Raw genomic sequence first — 20096 nt, 5'->3', positions numbered from 1 at the left:
GCCGTCTCGTTGTTATCAGAGATCAGGCCCACCACGACGGTGTCATCAGCAAACTTGATGATGGTGGTGGAGCTGGTAGTGGCCACGCAGTCATATGTGTACAGAGAGTACAGCAGGGGGCTCAGAACACACCCCTGGGGGGCTCCAGTGCTGAGAGTGGTGGAGGCTGAGACATGTCTGCCCATCCTTACTGCCTGTGGTCTGCCAGTTAGGAAGTTGGAGATCCACTGACACATAGATGAGCTGAGTCCCAGATGCTCCAGCTTGGTGGTGAGTGTGGAGGGAATTATGGTATTAAATGCAGAGCTGTAGTCTATGAAGAGCATTTTAACATAATTCCCCCTTCTAGTGTCCAAGTGAGTGAGTGATGTGTGGAGGAGATGAGAGATGGCATCGTCTGTGGAACGATTTGGACGGTAAGCAAACTGTAGTGGGTCCAGTGTGTCTGGTAGTGAAGAAATGATGAAGTCTCTGACCAGGCGTTCAAAGCACTTCATCACTACTGAGGTGAGGGCTACAGGGCGATAGTCATTGAGAGAAGCAGGGTGGGGTTTCTTCGGGACAGGAACAATGATGGACTCTTTGAAGCATGTGGGGATCACCGACTAGTTTTAAGTCTGCCTGATTTTGGCCAGAAATATTATTTTTGTTTCTCTGCTTTGAATTGAAATGCCATTTAAATGCTTTGTTTATGGAAATTTTAACAATAACCTACAACACAACCTTCGTGAGCATTATTTGAAGTGGGTTTAATAAACACAAAACAATGTGGAGAGAAATATCCCAGCCAAACACTAGGATGGTCTCTGCCCAACAGCCGCCGCCCTGGCATCTTATATACACACAGAGAAAGAAAGACCTTGTTTTCTGCTTAGCGGTCACCTAGAGATTATCCCTGATAAGCAGAAGGAGTCTCACTATCTGTTTAAGTCTAAGGAGCATGGAAAGAAAAAAGCACCTGGACTTCCTTAAGTCGCTTAAAGACGTTTCACCTCTCATCCAAGAAGCTTCTGCAGTTCTAGGGTCAAATGGTGGAGAGTCAGAGAAAACGGGTGTAGGTCACAACCTTGGCTGATATAATGTAATATGAATGTTTTACATGTGCTGCTGTTGTGTTGATGGTGCAGAGATGCTGCAAAGAGTGTTTGTGATATCGAGCACAAAGATGTCTCTGTGCTTCAAGATTCAAAGTGTTTATTGTTATGTGTCACAAGAGAAAAGGCACTTCTTTGTGCAATGAAATTCTTTCTTTGCTGTCCGCCCACAGATGCCGATTAATATATACACTAGAAATAGAACATATAAATACAAATAGTACAAATAAATAGCTGAAGACAGAAAAGGAGACAAAATATGGAGATTTGAAACAGATGTGTGCAAAAGACCTGTAGCTTAATATGCTGGCTTAATATGTAAGTTGACCTGATGTGCAAAAAAAATTATTATTACTGTTCAAAATGGGTCAGCTGTTCAAGAGTCTGATAGCAGTGGGGAAGAAGGAGTTAGTGAGTCTGGATGTTCTGGATTTCACACTTCTAAACCTTCGTCTCGAGGGTGAGGTCCTTAGCGATGTAGACGCCCAGGTACCTAAAGCTGCTCACCCTCTCCACTTCTAGGCCCTGGATAGACAGCGGTGGGTGAGGCCTCCTCTTCTTCCTCATGTCCAGTATCGTCTCCTTTGTCTTGTCAGTGTTGAGGGTGAGGTTGTTGTCCTAACACCATGACACCAGACCGGCCTCCTCTCTCCTATAAGCCGCTTCGTCTCCTCCGGTGATGCGACCAATCACAGCAGTGTCGTCTGCGAACTTCAAAATGATGTTGTCTTTGTTGGAGGTGAAACAGTTGTGGGTGCACACGGTGTAGAGGATGCAACCTTGTTGGACACCAGTGTTTGTAATAATGCTGGCTGAAGTCCTGTTGCCGATCCTGACAGACTGAGGCCTGCCAGTCAAAAAGTCCTGTAGCCAGTCACATAGGGTGGGGTGCAGGCCGAGTGTCGCCAGCTTGTGAGTGAGTTTGTGTGGGATGACAGTATTGTTTTCTTTGTCTTTGTTTTCCGAGTGGGAGAGTGAATAGTGAAGGGCAGCAGCGATGATGTCTGACGTGGACTTATTGGACTGGTAGGCATACTGCAGGGGGTCCAGAGTGTCTGTGATGTTGCTCTGGATGTAGGCCAGCACCACTCTCTCAAAGAACTTCACAATGATTGGAGTGAGTGCAACTGGTCTATAGTCGTTCAGTCTGTGGCTGGTGTCCTCACCGAGTGTTGTTCCTGCTGTTTGAGGTGGATGAAGCTCCTGAGACGGAGCTGTGAAGGAGCACAAACACCTTCAGACTCTTTCTCACATAAATGGAACCAGAGTGCAGATGTGTTCCTGATGTTCACTCATTTGATGTTTGGAGGATCAGTGAGTTCAAGTCCACACTGAACCTCTTTAAACAAAGTCCCAGAGCAGCATCCAAAGCTCACTTATTCTACTTTGTATTTTCTACTGACTTTTATTTGGATTTCATTTGGACTTTTTCTTTGGCTTCACTTCAGTTTCAGTGAGTTTCCTCAGAGGATTTTCTTCTTTCACTTTAGTTTGGATTCTTTCAAATGTTTCCTTTTGATTGGTTTAAGTCTATCTCCAAATAAACCTTACCTTGATGACTGAGTAGCTGGGTAGTGCAGTGGTAAAACTACACATCTTTGAAGCAGGAGTTGCAAGTTTGATTCCCACCCAGTATCCAGTAATGATCCTGGCTTCACCCCTCATGCTAACCAGAAAACCCTGGAATGGCGTGGCTTTGTCTGCAGCACAAACACAAGAACATTTCACTACACATCGTTCTCTGTATGATACTGTATATGACAAATAATAAAGCTTGTTTGTTTGAGCATGCATCAAGACAGTTTAAAAATTCACATTTTTATTTATTATGGCAGAATGATTGATAGGACCAGATGGCCGTGCAGTATAAAGTGATCTGGGAGAAACACCACTGTATATCAGTGAAGCAGCAACATGTTTTTGTGGTGTTGCACTTTGTAGACGGTCCCTGAGCACTTCTCTCAAACTCAGCTGCACCTGGAGACAAGCAGGGTTTCTTTCACCTCCACCTTAATGTTGGGATTCAGATGCTGATGGTGTTCTGATAACCTTTCTTATCTGTTATTGATCCAGTTCAAATATGTGGCATTATTTCAAACTTATGTGGTTCTTTCAATAAACTCAAACCAAATGGAGGCTCTGCTCTTTCCACGGTGAATCACGCACCCACGCCCTGGAGGGTTTATCAACTTCAAGTTCAGCCTCTGAGCTTGTTGAACCAGTTTACTGGATCACAGCCCAGCAGGAAATCCTCTCTGTTCGTTAGCAGTGAGGCAGGAATGGCAGAGTTTTGAGATGTGGATTCACTCAGTTATGAGCGGAGTGATCAGGACTCTGTGTTTGCTGTCCTTCTTTGAAGGATGATGAAAAACTTGCTGCCGTTCCTGCTCCTCGGTAAGAAACTCCAAATATATTTAACAGTCTTGAAGTGAGTAAACTGCCTATTTCAGGCAGGAAATGTTTACAGCAGCCATGGAAATATGTTTCATGGATGCCTGAGTAAGAGTCAGTTACTGGATTAGAGTCTGTTAACTGTTTATTGGTTAAATTATTTAGTTTTAAGCGATTCTACAAAGTTTTGTTTTGTGCAGATGCATCACAGTCAGTCAAGTAGAGGGGAAGAGGGGGACGTGTGTGTGTGTGTGTGTGTGTGTGTGTGTGTGTGTGTGTGCGTGCGTGCGTGCGTGCGTGCGTGCGTGTGTGTGTGTGTGCGTGCGTGCGTGCGTGTGTGCGTGTGTGTGTGTGCGTGCGTGCGTGCGTGCGTGCGTACGTGTTGGGGAAAGATCATGAGTACAGCAGAAAACAGAAACAGGTTTATCCACTTGAGAAAGAGCAAGTGGCTGAAAAGACATTTAACATTTAATTTGACTAATATTTTCTTTCTGTTTCTGCACAGACATTGAGATAAGAACATTGTCAGGAATTCTTGTGATCATGATAATTTGGGCATGTGGTAATCTGATATTGTGACCGTCCTAATCTACTTAATTAGTGTTTTTGCCAAGGTCCGGAGTCTGGTGACTCCATGTTTGTGTTTTTTGATTACTAATATGCTTCGTTTCATTCGTTTCTGGATATATTTTGGTAATTCCTCCTCCTTAGGTTTTGTTCCTGTGGTGTTAAGTGTTTCATAGGTTTGGTTCTCTTTATTGATTTCTGCTTGTGTTATATTTATAGTTCCTAGTTTCTAGTTTTCTGTCCCACGTTTAGTTATTCTCATGTTGCATCAGTTTCCCTAGTCAGTCATGTCTCCACATCACAGTGTGAAGTCTGCGTCTTTGTAAATGCCTCTTGTTTCCTCTTTTATTTAGACAGTCTTGCATCCCACGTTCAGTGTTTTGAGTTTTGCTTCCTTTGGTTCATCATGTCAGATTATGTTCAGCTATGTCTCCCTCCTGTTGTGTATTCCCTCTGTTGTGGAAAATCTTAAATAAAATTGCAACCACCAGATGAGCATCTCTTTTGAAGTGAGGTTTACTAAAAAAGAAAAACACAGCAGTGGAGAAAACATTCAGGTCAAACACCAAAATGGTTGTCTGAATATTGACACGGCCTGAAACTCTTTTATACCTTCCCAAACACTCTCAAAGAAAGAACATTCCACAGCACATCATATATCCATGTGCCTTCAGTCCAGCTCATCCTTGACCCCCTGCCACTCTATGGATGGATCTCTTGAACTTTACAATGGGCCCTCTGTGAAAGTGCAATAAACCCACTTGTGATAACATTATACGTGCATACATACAAGTGGTGACAGGAGTGATCTTGCTTTACTAAAGTGATATGATTAAAATATGTGATTAATACATCAGAAAAGAAATCTTCCACCACACCTCGTAGCCCTCTGTGTATATATTGTGGGTGTTTCCTTTGTTCCTCGTTGGGTTGTCGGCCAATATTTGATTCCTCGTGGTTCCAAGTCCCCAGGTTGCTCCAATTTCCTCTATTGTGGTTTTCTCGTGTTTAGCTTTCCCCTGTTTAGTTAGTTTTTCTTAGTTTCCCCTTCCATGTTGTTTTAGTAGCTTTTTTGTGCAGTTTTTTTGTTCTGTTTATCTGCGCTTGGGTGTACTTCTCTCCACATGACCTGCCTTTGCCAATCATGAGTAGCCTGGGATGATTTCTTGCCCTAAATTATTTTCTCACTTCTTATGCAATTCAACAAACTGACCACATTCAAAAAGGGAAAGGTTTTTTTGCCTTTGCCATCAGAGCATCATGACAGTGAGATTACCGGACAGAAAATGACAGCGAATCCACATTTTTGCCCAGATTTGGCCTCTTAAAGGCATGTGGGCCTAAACTATTGATCAGCTGTTAAACAGCCTGTTTCACTTTAAGCGTTGTTTTCAATAAATTAAATGCTCAAAAAATGTTTTGTCTCACTCCCATTTCTTCTTGTTGCATGTTGAAGCTCAACTTGGAACCTTGTTAAGATCCAAACATGCAAAATATGATTTTTTGCCATTTTTGAAGTGGTCTTAAACTTTGGATCAGGACTGTAAAATAAAGACCAGGAAGAGGTGTATATTCCAACATTAACTGTAGACTTAGCAAAAATCATTTATAATTAAATACACCAAATGATTTTACTCTCCTGAAATGAATAACAGACCATGTTTTGCTTTGGTGGATTACATCCTACAGACTTCTTCAAGCCTTGTGAGGTCTTGCTCATGCTGGTCTCTCTGCTTCCTGCACAGCATGGAGTTCATTTGTGTTTCTGTTCCTGTCCTCAGTTTCCCAGCATGCCCTGTCTGTGGTGGTGGAGGTGAATGAGGGGGCAGAGTCTGTCCTGCTGCCCTGTGAGTTCTCAGGTTTAATACCTGAGAATGACTCCACCGTGATGTGGACTCACGAAGATCTTTATAACAAATCTGTCCATCTACGACGAAAAGAAGGAGATGATCTTGGAGAGCAAAACCAGCGTTACAGCGGGCGCACATCGATGAGGCCTGATGCTCTGAACACTGGAAACTTCAGCCTCACTCTGAGAAAACCACAACTGACTGACAGCGGCAACTACACCTGCTCCATCAGTGATGGAATAGAAGAAAGGAGACTGATAGATATACAGCTGCAGGTCAAAGGTCAGACACAAACCCAAATACTTGCTGTACTTATAGGTCAAAAGTCAGCGCTATGGACAAAGGTCAGGGGTCAAACTGAAGGGAATAATTGGTCAAATGTAAGGCAAAAAAAAGCAAAGACAAAAATGACTGGGTAGGTGGAGAGATTGAGTTGGAAGGGTTTTTCTTTGGTGTTTATTCTTCGCCCATCTATTTTTACACCACTCTGAGAGCCTGATTCTGCTGGAGGGTCTTTACTTTTTAATATTAAGCGCCTTGAGATGATTGTTGTTCTTCTCTTGTGGTGAGTGAAGAGTGAAGATGGCAGAGATGAGTGGAAGTAAGGAAGAGAGCCAATATTTCACAAGTGCTGTAGGCAGAGGATAAAGATGAGATGTGGCCGGCTTTGATTTATATATGAACTCAGAAATGTCAGATGTATTAGGAACATGAAAGGTTCAAAATGGAGAAAAGGGTCTGAAGAGGAGATAGACACAACATTCGAACTGAGTTGCTGGTGAATGTTATTAATGAACGTGGTGAAGAACAGCATCAATGAGTTAAGGGTTTCAGATGAATAGAAGTGTGGTGGGTAGACCTCAGGGCGTTGAAGACGTTTGTTGAGAAGCGAAAACAGGATCCTGGTGTTACCTTCATAAGAACTGAGTTGAAGATTTGTTATTACCGTATTTTCACGACCATAAGGCGCACTGTGCTAAAAGGCGCAGTCTCAGTTATGTGTGCCATTACTGTATTTAACACACACATAAGGCGCACTGGATCATAGGGCGCATACAAGTACCGTATGCGTATTTAAAAATAAAGCAGGAGCAAAACAAAGTTTGGTACTCACATTTTTATCATCAATCAAACCCATCGAAGTCCTCATCCTCTGTGTCTGAATTGAACAGCTGCGCTAAATCTCCATCAAACATGCCAGGTTCACTTTCTTCACTGTCAGAGTCACTTTCCGTGCCGTGCGGCTCCTCGGAAATGATGCCGGCTTTTGCGAAAGCTCGAACAACAGTGCCAGCAGACATGTTAGCCCAAGCATCTACAATCCATTGGCAAATTGTGGCGTAACTCGCCGGGCGCTGCCTTCCACTCTTGGTGAAACTGTGGTCTCCATCGGTCATCCATCGCTGGATGTGTTTGTCGCCGATGTGTTTGCTGCAGTAGGAGCAGAAGATGGCCAGCTTTTCCTTATAATCCGCTGGAAGTTGCTGCGCTACCGTAGTCCTGGTCCGGATGGAAAAATGGCACCGTTTCATAAAAAGTGAAAGTGAAACTGCTTTTAGCCGAATGGTCACCGTCGAAACGCTTCTCCCGCTCGTTCTTTGCTCGATGATCGCCTTATGTCCGCGGAAACTCAGCTGCGTCTTCTTGACCTGTCGGAGCTTGTTTTCTAGCTTCCTCCACTTGCAAACCATCGATTCATTAATCTTAAATTCTCTCGCCGCTGCTTGATTTCCATGTTCCTCCGCGTAGCTGATGGCCTTCAGTTTAAACTGTGCTTCGTAAGCCTGTCTCTTTGCCATTTTCAGGGTTGTTAAAACAACGGTGTCCTGCATAACGCACATACCTGTTCTTTTATACAGGTATGTGCAATAAAGTCAACGCACACACTTCACCCTTTAGCGTTCTCATGGTGTTCTCTACTACGTCCTCCTTACAACACAAAGGGCGCACTGCGCTATAGGGCGCGCCGCACTTTTTGAAGAAAATCTAAGACTTTTAAGTGCGCCTTATGGTCGTGAAAATACGGTATATAATTCTCAAACACGTAGCTTAAAGCAGATAACTGATAAGCTGGAGAGGAAATGGCATATCACAAAATTAGAAGATCATCATTTAGCCTGGAGAAATAGTTTGTTGCTTCATAAGAAAGAAAATTAGAACACCTTAGTATTGACACACACGTCTGTGAATATATTTCTAATGTATTTTTTACTTTTTCCATTGGTCAGCAGTTACATGAAACTGTTAAGGGTTTATTTGTTTTGTTTTAAGAAATGTGTTGGAATCAGCGTTTCTTATTGTAACCAGAGATTTTAATGATTTGACATTTATTATGATCTCTCAATTGTTGGTAACCATAGCAATAGTTCATAGAGTACAGTTTAGCTGCCATTCAAAACAAAAAGAGTCAGAGAATATTTTTATATGATTAGAGGATAGAGTTAGAGATCAGGAATGCAGCTGTAGGTCAAAGGTCATGTTGCTATTTTCTTTATGTTTCTCTACAGAACAGTTTCCATCCTGGGCCACAGCTCTCCTGGTTCTCCTGGTTCTCCTTGTTCTTCTTGTGGTTTCTGGAGGTCTTCTTTTTTATTTCCGGCACTATTTCATGTCAGGTGAGTGTCTCCTACTACACTACCCATAATACCACTGGTTAGCAGGAGTCATCTGGTGGCTCCTTGACTGTTCAGAGCAGACACATGAGATCTTCATGGTTTCTGTGCTGATGTGTGTGAGACATGGCCGACTGCGGAGGCTCAGTCTGTCTGTTCTTCTGCTCTTCATCCAACATGTCTGCAGCACTTTACAGGACGCTGCAGACTAGTTACCAAAGAACGAGTCAGGAACACATCAGGAACAAACTGAGACACAATCTGACTGAGACTAGCCCCTTTTCCATTAGTTACTTGTCCATTAATCGGATCGACTGGTTTTACATTGCAATCCAGTACTACCCAGAGTGTGTGGTTGTCATCATAGTAATGCTGCAGATACAAATACAGCATCTTTCAATTGCTGCCTCATTCTTGACAGGACCATCACAGATAACTGGTGGATTCCTGACTGATTTCTGGCTGACCTGACTCTAATGACATCCTCCACTTGTTATGTGAACAATGTTACCATGAATGTTAACAGCATTTATGAAAACCAGTGGTAATCTCGTGTGCATCCACTAGGGAGAGCAGTGCTAATTAAAGTTCATTCATGAGCTCTATAAATATAACAACAGGGGTTATGCACACTGGACAAGCAGAAAGCAAAATGTGATGTTTGCATTCTACGGTTATTGATAAATAATGTTTCATGAACATGAAAGCATGGCATGGCAATTTTTTCCCCAATAAATTAACAGTAATGGGAGTAAAAATCACAGTCCTGCCTGCTTACTCAAGTTGTCTGCCATGTAATCTTAGTACAGTATAATACTATTGTGGTTTATTTTTATACTCTGTTTCAAAAACCCACTCCAAATCCAACAACTGGTACATGTACCCCAAATAAGAGCCCAACCTCCAGTATGTATGTATTTAGTTATGATCAGAATCAGAAATACTTTATTGATCCCGAAGGAAATTATGGGTTACAGCAGGCAGCATGCTGGTTGGCGCATGCGCACTCACAAAGGAACCGTCCAACCAAACATACTTACACAACATCACATCGGGGAGACAGGTCAGAGAGGTAGGCTGAAAAGAAAAACAGCGAAAATACACAACATGAGGTAAGAGGGGGAGAAATAAGCTCCACCCAGACTGAGCTCCTGATGGGAGAACAGTTTGAGAACAGAAAAAAACACCTCAGCACAAAAGCACATGACAAACAACAGGGGTGGGCGAGAGTAAGCCAGTGTAGACAGCATATCCAGTTCTCCAGCATGCGCTGGGCCCAGACCTGCCGTCTGACCTCGGCTTTGGAGATAAGCGTTCATCATATGCATCATATCATCATCATATGCAAAATTTATGGGGAAGAATCGTCTGAATCCTGAAGATGAATAAATAAATAAAAACTTTAATAGCACAATTTGCTAAAATGTATTAAATAAATGTCTTAACAGTAATTTTACTAATAATGCATGGATTGCATTGTTTTAAAATGCAGTAAACTGACGACTGTGAACCCCTGTATTTTTGTTTAGCTTTCCTTACTTGCTCTGTACATCTCAAACTTAAGTGTAACTTAACAAATATATATACAAAATATACCAAGTAGAAATTTCTACTTGGTGAAATGACCTGACAGAACATGCTGACACACTTTTTTAACAAAAATATATAAAACATCTACTACATGAAAGACAAAAAAACAAAAAAAACAAAAACAAAACCCAGAACGACACAATTAAAAACAAGTTGTTTGTTGTTCCCATTTCCAAAGACCCAGGCCAGCCCCCATGAAACATAGCTCAAAAAAGCTGATAAGAGTTACACACCCACGCACATCTATCATGCTCAATCAGAATCAGCGTACTTTATTAATCCCTAAATTATGTGGGTTACAGTTGCCACAATCCAGTAACAGTAACAGACTATTAACTAGACTAAACAATATGTTACAGATTTACAGATTTAAGAAAAAGCACAATATATACAAATCACTCAATAATAGATATCAAGGACTGGCAGAGGTAAGTTAACACTGGTCTAATGCTTTAATTTAGCTTGAAAAACATTCTCCAAGGAACAACTTTGAAACACCTTCATAAAGACAGCAGAGCACTTAAAAGAAGAGAAACTAGATAAAAGTCTGGCCTCTGAAATAAACAATATAGAGAAATTATAAGATGCTGAAGACTTTTAAAATTTGTAAAAATTTAAATAAATCTAAAGAATAATTTCAAATATTAAATTGAATCTAACAAAAAAATGAAGGCCATGCTCATAATTCAAACCGGGGTCTTAGCAAGTAACAACCCAGAAAACTATTCAGAAATGTCTGAATTGTCAAACTGCCTGTAAAGTTTTATCCAGTTATTTTACATTTTCAAAACTTAACTTTTGTTAACATCACCTCATACACACAACTTTTGTTATGTTTTATTTGGTGACAAGGTTTACATTGAAAGTTCAAAACATATGAAATTCAATTCATTTTTATGTAGTCCCAAATCAAAACAGTGGCATTAATGTTTTTTTGTATTATAAGGCAAAGAGCCAACAGTGATACTGAGAAAATATTCTATAGCGAACCATCCAAGTCAAAGTATTTTTCAAGAATGTGCCGTTTCTCTGTGACTACAACTGAGTAAATGTTTATTTTAAAAGTAGGTACGTCATAAGGGATGAAGTCAGCCTCTGGCCGAGCTCAGAATGCTTTATTGTACTTAAAACCGTACAATAATTTGGAGGAAACCCCAACAATCAGATGATCTTTTTAACAGCAAAAATGTGTCAGAAAGGTCATATCCTGGTTAAAAAGACGACTCCAAGGTTCTTCAGAGTGTTACTGGAGGCCGAGGTAATGCATTCAACGTCACTATCTATTGAGACACCATGTTTTGTTGTGTTTTTTAGATTTTTAGGGCACATTAACCTTTGTTTTATATAAATTTGGGAAAAGGAAATTAAAGTTCATTTAGGCCTATGTCATTAAGGCGTGGCTACAGTTTAATTGTCATCTTTCATTATACATGAAAAAAAATCTTTGTATCGTCTGAAATGAAAAAGTATGCCGTGTTTTCTTTTTTAAGACTTTTATTTAACTTTTTTTCCCCCAACAAATGCAAGACTGGTTCACATCCAAAACAGTAACACTGCACAGCACTAGAATATTACACATTCTCCAGAGTCCACAGAGAACTTGTGATTATTTATGTCCAGAATTGTTGTCCATTAGAATCCAGTTTACAGGTTATTCCCAGTGCTTCCAGTGGTTTCTTCCATTTGTCCACAATAATTCAGGATCTACCATCAATATAATGTCCCAACCTGATCAGAGTCATAACATCAATGATGAGCGACTTCCATAGAGAAATGGAGGGAGGCTCAGCCCCCACCCATCTCAACATGATGCTTTTCCTGGCCAACATTAACAGTGACTGAATTACATGCTCATGTTGTACCAGTGAGACAGGAATATATCCCAATGAACACATTAATGGGTTTTCTGTCGCCTGATGACCAATGGCTGTACTAATATTGGCGCAGACCTTTTTCCAAAATGACTGAATAATAGCATTCCCACAAGAAATCTAGTGCCCACTCTGGCCTTACACTTGAGACAATTTGGAGATGTTCCCATATTATACTTACTATAAATATACAGAGAAATATGCACATTGTGCAGGATTTTGTACTGCAGTTCTTTAAATCGGTTACAAACAGAGATTTTAGATGGAAGGAGCAGGATTTTGTCCCATACCTGTATATCTATTTCACATTTAAGCAGCGTCCCCCAAGATTTTCTCAACCATGCTAATTTGTGCACAATTAGGGCATAAATCTCTGAATAAAACTTTGATACAAAATGTTTATGCTCCCCTTTATCCAGAAGAAATCTCCAACAGAAAAGAGGCTGTTGAGATTTGTAATCATTTAGCATTTTTTGACACATAATTTCTGAATTGCAAATACTTATAAAACTCAGTCTTTGACATAGAATACTGGGACTTCAAGGATTCAAATGATTTAAACTCACCATGTTTAAAGAGGTCATAAAACCTCTTCACACCTACTTTATGCCATCCCACAAAGCTTGACCTTGTGTTTTGCGGCAGAAGGTCTGGATTATTTATAAATTTTGACAAAATATTAAACGGAAGGCTGCTGTTTAAAAGTTTTCTCAGTTTTCCCCATGTCCACATAGCATTATATATCAGTGGGTTATACTTTATTACCTGAGGTAAGTCATTTCCCTAGAAAGTTAACAGGTGAGGATGGTTTACATAATACTTCCTCAATATTTAGCCTTGGCAGATCAGAACGTTCATGTATCCAGGAAGAAAGAATCCTCGCTTGTATTGAGAGAACATAATTTTCTATATTTGGCACTCCCCGCCCGCCCAGATCTTTTGGTAACTGTAAAATGGTAAATGGCCTGTATTTGTATAGCGCTTTACTTAGTCCCCATGGACTCCAAAGCACTTTACACTACAGTCATCCACCCATTCACACACACATTCACACACTGGTGATGGCAGGCTAATTGTCAGGGTCCTGGGTCTCCTGACCCAGCGTTTTAGTTCTTTGTGGGTTTTGTATTATTGTACTTGATGTGAGTTTCTATGGTTTCTAGTTTCGATCCCTTGCCCTTCATGTTTCTCTGTGTCCCCTCTGTTCTGTGTAAGTCTGTGTCTGCATGTTTGAGTTCCCCTCTGTGTCTCTCGGTTCTTAGAGTCCTCTGCCTTATGGTTTATGTCTCTGTGTTTCTTAGTTGCTGTCTCCACTGTGTTAAGTTCGCATCTCTGTGTGATCCTTCCTGTTTTACTTTGAAGGTCCGTGACTTATGTGAATGTGTCCTGCTTTGCTTGTCTCGTCAGTTCTAATTTCCCCCAGCTGTGCTCTCCTTCTGTGTCTCATTCTCCTCGTTACTTCCCAGTGTATTTAGACCCTGTGTTTCTCTGAGTCAGTGTTGCGTCGTACCCTCAACAAGCTGTGTGTTTTGTTTCCAGCTCCAGCTCTAGTTCCAGTTCAGTATTTCTGCTTCAGTGTTTTAGTCCACCAGCGTTTTTGTTTGTCTTTTGGTGAGTTTAGTTAGTAAGAGGTTTTCCAGCAATAAAGCTGCGCTTTAAGTTGAACTTCTGTGTCTGAGTCCTGCATTTTGGATCCACCACTCCTGCTTGCCCGCCTGCCACACAGCCTACCATGACACTAATTGTGTGTCCAATTTAATTTTGGGTTGTCTTCCTGCTCTAATGAAATCCACCATAGCCTTATTAATTACTTTAATATCTTCTGATTTCAAAATGGCCAAAAACATGCCTGTGGGATATAATATTTTCGGTAAGATTACCATCTTAATGAAATTTATTCTTCCCAAAAATGATATCGGAAGTGACTTCCATCTTCTCAGCATCTCTCGAAGATCTTGAACCATTCCATTAATATTTTCTCTGTATAAGTGACTAACGTTTGGTGTAACTTTAACTTCCAAATATACAAAACCTGGTGGTGCCCAGTGAAAAGGTTTAACATATAAAGGTTCAATGTCCCCTCCACTACACAGTCATTATAACAGATTTATCAACATTTACCTTGTATCCAGATATAAGACCAAAGTCATTGATACACTTAGTAAGAACAGGTAGAGAGTTAGCAGGGTCAGTCAGTGTCAGAAGAATATCGTCTGCATCAGAGGTGGGACCAAGTCATTGTTTTGCAAGTCTCAAGTAAGTCTCAAGTCTTTATCCTCAAGTCTCAAGTCAAGTCTCAAGTAATGTCAGGCAAGTCAGAGTCGAGTCTCAAGTCACTGGTGTAAAAGTCCGAGTCAAGTCACAAGTCTGAAACTTTGAATTTCAAGTCCTTTCGAGTCTTTAAAAAAAAAAACGAAAAAATAATGTTGCAGTTATATGCTAAATGTAAATATTAGACCATGTAATTTTAAAATCTGTGTTTTTCTCAACACATGACAAAATAGTGAACTTAGAAAATATACACAAATTGTGAAATTGCACCTCTTTAAAATGCAGCTCAATTAAACCTAGCTCCAAGAATAATTTTCACCGACAGTTCTGAGATAAGCTGCATGTTATTCTTGGATGCGGTTGTAGGACCGGCTTTAAAATCGCATGACAAAAATATCATACACATTAAAAAGAACTGTATCACCAACGTAGCCTGGACAACATTTGCTAGTTAGATGAAGTCAGCTATCTCATCTTAGCATATTTATATGCATATTTATAATCATACGGTTCTTGGAGTGAGTGCATACACTCGTGAAGTTTAGTAACTTCAGGTCACTGCAACAAGCCCAGGTACAGTTTACCGCCGGATGGGTGCAGGACCTTGAAATGCACCGTGTAGAACGAAAGACCATCGTACGTATCATAAGTTTACCAGTCTCACAAATTGTTGTCATAAATACACATTCCTTAACCGTTTATTAATATAACCTTTGAGCTCAACGGTAATTAATTAGCAGTGGAAATAATTTCTGGTAGCATCACAGAAATGTAGCAGTGACAACAATATTGTATGCTGTAATCGTACTGGGCAATTAGTGATACAAAAAACCTGTTTTATCCTGTGAATAAAAGTATATGTTTTTGTTAATGTACCATAATAACAGAAGCGAAACACAATATTGTGTCAGGACAATTCACTATTTATGCACAATAAACAAAGGAGCATAGCGCGACAATTTCTGTTCAGCGCCAGACTTGCTTGTAACCTATATCACTAATTATGTTATGAAAATGACGTATTAACTACTACAGTAGACTGACCTTCGTGTAAATGCTTGGAGCAGACTAACCTGTGAGCTGGAGGGTTCTGGGACGTTATATTTGATCTTTGAATGGCTGCAATCCAGGCCATCCGTCGCCTCTTTGTTACTTCGGAAACATGGCTCGAACAATTTCTCTTCAATGACGTAATCCGATAACAACCGATCTCTTTACCCGTCGGCTTCCCGTGGCTGTCATGCGACCGGCTATTGCAGTTAATAATACAACAGCTTCTTGACATTTTTGTGTTTCTTTTTATCGCTGTGTGACTGATTTCAATTGAAAGCCTGCGTGCGCTACTACCGCTTGCCACGAGTTCCCAGAATCCTTTGCGGTTCTACCCGTGAATGACGTCACATTTTCAATCTCTATATAATATGCATGTTAAATTTTATATTTTGGGTAAAATATCAAGTCTTTTCAAGTAAACCGGTTCAAGTCCAATTCAAGTCCCAAGTCATTGGTGTAAAAGTCCAAGTCAAGTCACAAGTCTTAGAACATTTTTTCAAGTCAAGTCTAAAGTCATAAAATTAATGACTCGAGTCTGACTCGAGTCCAAGTCATGTGACTCGAGTCCACACCTCTGGTCTGCATAGAGCAGAGTTTTATGTTGTCTATCCCCAATTTTAACTCCATGAACACTTGGATTTTGTCTAATGGCCAAAGGCTCAATGGCCAAAGCAAATAATAGTGGTGACAATGGGCTACCTTGTGCTGTACCTCTGCTCAATGTAATTGGGGAGGATAACAAGCCGTTAGTTAACACAGATGCTATTGGTGATTTATATATAATTTTGATCCACCCCAGAAACTTTTTCCCAAACCCAAATCTTCCTCCCCTTAATAAAGCCTGTCTGGTCAGCATGCACAATAGAGAACATTACTTTTTCTAGCCTAAGAGCCAGTATCTTTGAAAGTATCTTATTGTCAGCACCAAGAAGGCTAATAGGCCTGTAAGATGAGCATGACTCCGGATTTTTATCTTTTTTAGCTATCAATGTTATATTAGCCTGGTACATAGAGTCTGGGAGTTTCGATTCTTCTATTCGACTTCTATCAAAAACCCTTAATAATAAACTATTTAACTTCATTTTCATTACATTAAAAAATCTACTGGGAAGCCATCTGCCCCAGGACATTTCCCTGACTGGAGTGCAGATATAGCTTTATCCACCTCCATCAATGTGTGGGTGACTCATGGACACTCCAGCAGGCTAACCTGATCTTCAGAGAGCTGAGGGAATACTAAGTCGTTTAGGAAAAAGCCTGAGTTAAGCCTTGTTAGGTCCATCTCAGACTGGTAGAAATTTGTATAGAGTTCTCTGAAGCACTCATTAATCTGACGGTTTGCTACTTGCCTTTCACCATTCACATCCACAATAGCTGTGATAAAAGAACTTGATTCCTTGCAAGACGAGCCAGAAAGCGTTTAGGCTTATTAGCTGATTCAAAAAGCCGTTGTCTGGCACAAACATCTCTTTCAGTCTTTCACATTATCAAATTACGCAAAGATGTCCTGGCAATATTAAGCTCACTTAATGTTTCAGCTGATTTTGTTACGTAATATTGTTTCTCCAGCTTTTTTTTATATTATTCTCGATCTCTAACTGCCTTGTTAATCGTTGTTTTCTTTCATGACTTGTGTATGAAATAATCATCCCTCTAATGTAAGCCTTATATCCCATAAAGTTCTCGTGTCTATCTCCTCTTTATCATTTATTTCTAAGAATACTGTTGTTTGCTCTGTTATGAAATGTATAAATTTCTCATCCAAAAGAGACAGTGTGCTCATCTTCCAAGACATGGAGGCTCAATATGTCTCATGGGTTGAACAGTTAGGACCTCAGGAGCCTGGTCAGAGAGACCTATATGACCAATATTTACCTGCTGAACTAACTGACTGATACACTTGGACATAAAAATATAATCTATACGAGATGCTGACAAGTGAGGGTTAGAGTAGAAAGTGTACTCCTTAGGTAGTGGATTATAGTGTCGCCAGACGTCCACAAGGTCGAGCTCATTTACAATTTGCCAAAGGGCTTTGGAATTTTTTGTCAAAGTAGATTGTGGGGGAAGTTTATCCATTTTGGGGCATAAAACACAGTTAGAGTCACTCACTAATATTATATTAGCACAGTCCATGTCCACTAACCCTCTCAGATTATAAGGTGGAGGTGCAGTGTTTTCAAATAATGTTTCCTCAGGAAAGTATCTATACAGTAAAAAGTCCCTGCATAGAACCCTGTGTAACTGTGTGATTAAGTTGCAGAAGACAGTTCATTTACGTTAAAAAATTAGAGCCTATCAAACACACATGATTAAACCCACAGCAGTGGAATTACCATAATACCCAAAGTGTGTTCTAGTTAGAAAATGCTGTGATCATTTTTTTTCAAATGCCGTATTGAGGTTGAGGACAGAAATAATTTCTGTGCCAGAAGATGATGATTAGTAACGTTCACTACAGCTCATGTTGTGCTTTGTTGCCCTCTCAGATTATAAGGTGGAGGTGGATTCAGGGGTGGAGTCTGTCCAGCTGCCCTGCAAAACCACAGTTAACCTGCCTAAAGACGCTAAAGTGGAGTGGAAGAACAAAAACAACAGGAAGGTCCACGTGTATCAGAACGGCTCTGACCAGCTTGAAGAACAGCATAATTTTTACAGAGGGCGAACAAGGATGAAGAGAAACTTACTGGAACCTGGAGACCTCAGTCTGACCCTGAAACCCCCCACAGACACAGACACCTACACCTGCACCGTCTACAACAACAGGGGGGAGATTCTGATGAAAAAAGAAGTGCTGCTCATTGTCAGAGGTCAGTGCTGTAGATACAGGTCAAAAGTCAGAGATCAGACTTATGGATAAGACAACGACCAAATCCACCTGAAAAGTCTGCAAAAAGAATTTTCACCTTTTCACAGTGGGGGACTTTGAGTAAGCCCTAGTAAATAGTTTTAGAGTATATGTACTTTACATATTCTAATTTTAAAATTATTATTTTGCTAGCTAGCAAACTCACGGGATAAATTTTTGAAATGCACTGAGTGTGATGCAATACAGCGCTATTATAGCAGTTAGTTATGGCATAACAGCAATGTTAGCCAGGTACTTAACTAGCCAACTTAAGGCATTCTGATTACAGGCTCAACGTGAAGTTGTCACCAAGTAGAATATGGTCTAGAACTGGTTTATAACTAACTGGTACCAAATGGAGAGAGCATATAACCCCAGTTTTAGCTTCTTTACACTGGCTTCCTGTCTCCTACAGGATCCAATTTAAACTTCTACTTTTTGTTTTTAAGTCACTCAATACCCGGGCCCCTCCTTACCTGTCTGAGCTCCTCTCTGCCTATGCTCCAGGAAAAACCACGAGGTCTAGCTCAAAACTAATGTTGTCCATCCCACCGACTAACCTCAAATCCCGTGGTGATAGATCCTTCTCTGTGGCAGGTCCCAGACTTTGGAATAGTCTCCCCTTAAATATTAGATCTGCACAAACACTTGAGCAATTTAAATCATTACTAAAGACACATTTCTATGCCCTGGCTTTTAACAAACTATGACCCAAGCATTTTGATCTTATTTGAATCAGTTTAGTTATTGTTTTAATTCTTTTACTGTCCTATTATTGTTTTTTATTGTTATTATTGTATTACATTGTTGCTTGTTAATACCATTTTTATATTGTTAAGCACTTTGTGCAGCATCGGCTGTTTGAAATGTGCTATATAAATAAATTTGACCTTGACCTTGACCTTTATATTTTTGTGTATTGCTGCGGCTTTTTCAACTATTAACTTGGAACCTTTGACAACACCTTTGGGGGAAATAATGGTAAATGCCTGATGCATATGTGCACAAAGAATGGAATTTTGTGCTACTGAAGTTCCCAGACTTTCATTCCAAATCTGTTTATTGTGAGCGCCTACACGTTAAACAACTTAAACATTATAAATGGCTTCAAGCTCACACTGAGGCACTATCAGCCACTGACACAATAGACAAATATGTTTGTATGTGAATATTTCATACTTTAAGGCTCCCTGTTTTTTTTAAGGGAGATGAACATTACATTATAATTGCGCATAATAATATCACAGATGATCGATTAAATAAATAGATTTTAGATAGATGCTTGTGCATTCTTAAAGTCTTATATGTTGAACTGAAGTATGTCATCTGTTCACAGCCCCTCCCAGTCAGTGCTGTTATCCACGCCTGTCTTACTGTGTATTATTGTGTATAATAGGCAGTGTATTATTGTCTTCAACAATAATACACTATATGCATATAAGGCAAACTTTTCCTTTTGCAGTATTTTTGTGTGGTGCATTTTTCTATGTTTTAACAAAAGGGGAACAAAGGTATTTAACCCTTCATATATGAATTATGACAACCTCAATCAGGATTTTTTTTCTTAAGTATTTTTATTCTTCTTTAGGCACAATTTACATGTCCACTTTGGTGGACAACATATGTTTTGACTTATGAATTGAATATGGAGTGACACATCAGTGTCCAATGTAGTGGTTTATGTGCAAGTATAACATCAACATTGACACAAATACAAGAAAACAGCCTGTGAATAGCTGTCCACTGAAGTGACCACTGTGTGTGAAAGGGTTAATGACCTTATAGTACCATATCACCCCATTAGCTAACTCTCCCTCTCTCTCCTTTACCCCATATCATGTCTGCTGCATATGTACAAAGTCATTTACTGGGCATTAATGTTTGCACTAAATTACCACACTGTAAATACTGTTATATTATCTTATACTGTTTGCGCTCAAACTATCATA

General features: G+C 40.1%; 1 protein-coding gene across 3 annotated transcripts in view; it reads left to right on the top strand.

The window, feature by feature from the left end:
- The window catches only part of LOC113017743 (butyrophilin-like protein 2), a 30815-nt gene that overhangs the window by 1370 nt on the left and 9349 nt on the right, over positions 1 to 20096 (top strand). The window contains exons 1-4 of one of the 3 annotated variants that reach the window (XM_080299331.1): positions 612 to 3488; positions 5834 to 6184; positions 8410 to 8517; positions 17789 to 18109. In XM_080299331.1, coding sequence (XP_080155457.1) covers positions 3455 to 3488; positions 5834 to 6184; positions 8410 to 8517; positions 17789 to 18109 — 814 coding nt within the window. In that variant the 5' untranslated portion in view covers positions 612 to 3454. Of the gene's footprint in view, positions 1 to 611; positions 3489 to 5833; positions 6185 to 8409; positions 8518 to 17788; positions 18110 to 20096 lie in introns of those variants that run through there. The other 2 variants (XM_080299332.1, XM_080299333.1) reach the window with 2 other exon arrangements.

Source organism: Astatotilapia calliptera, chromosome 3, assembly GCF_964374335.1.
Source record: "Astatotilapia calliptera chromosome 3, fAstCal68.1, whole genome shotgun sequence".
NCBI classification, from domain to species: domain Eukaryota; kingdom Metazoa; phylum Chordata; class Actinopteri; order Cichliformes; family Cichlidae; genus Astatotilapia; species Astatotilapia calliptera.
This window is presented reverse-complemented; position numbering and strand designations above follow the sequence as displayed.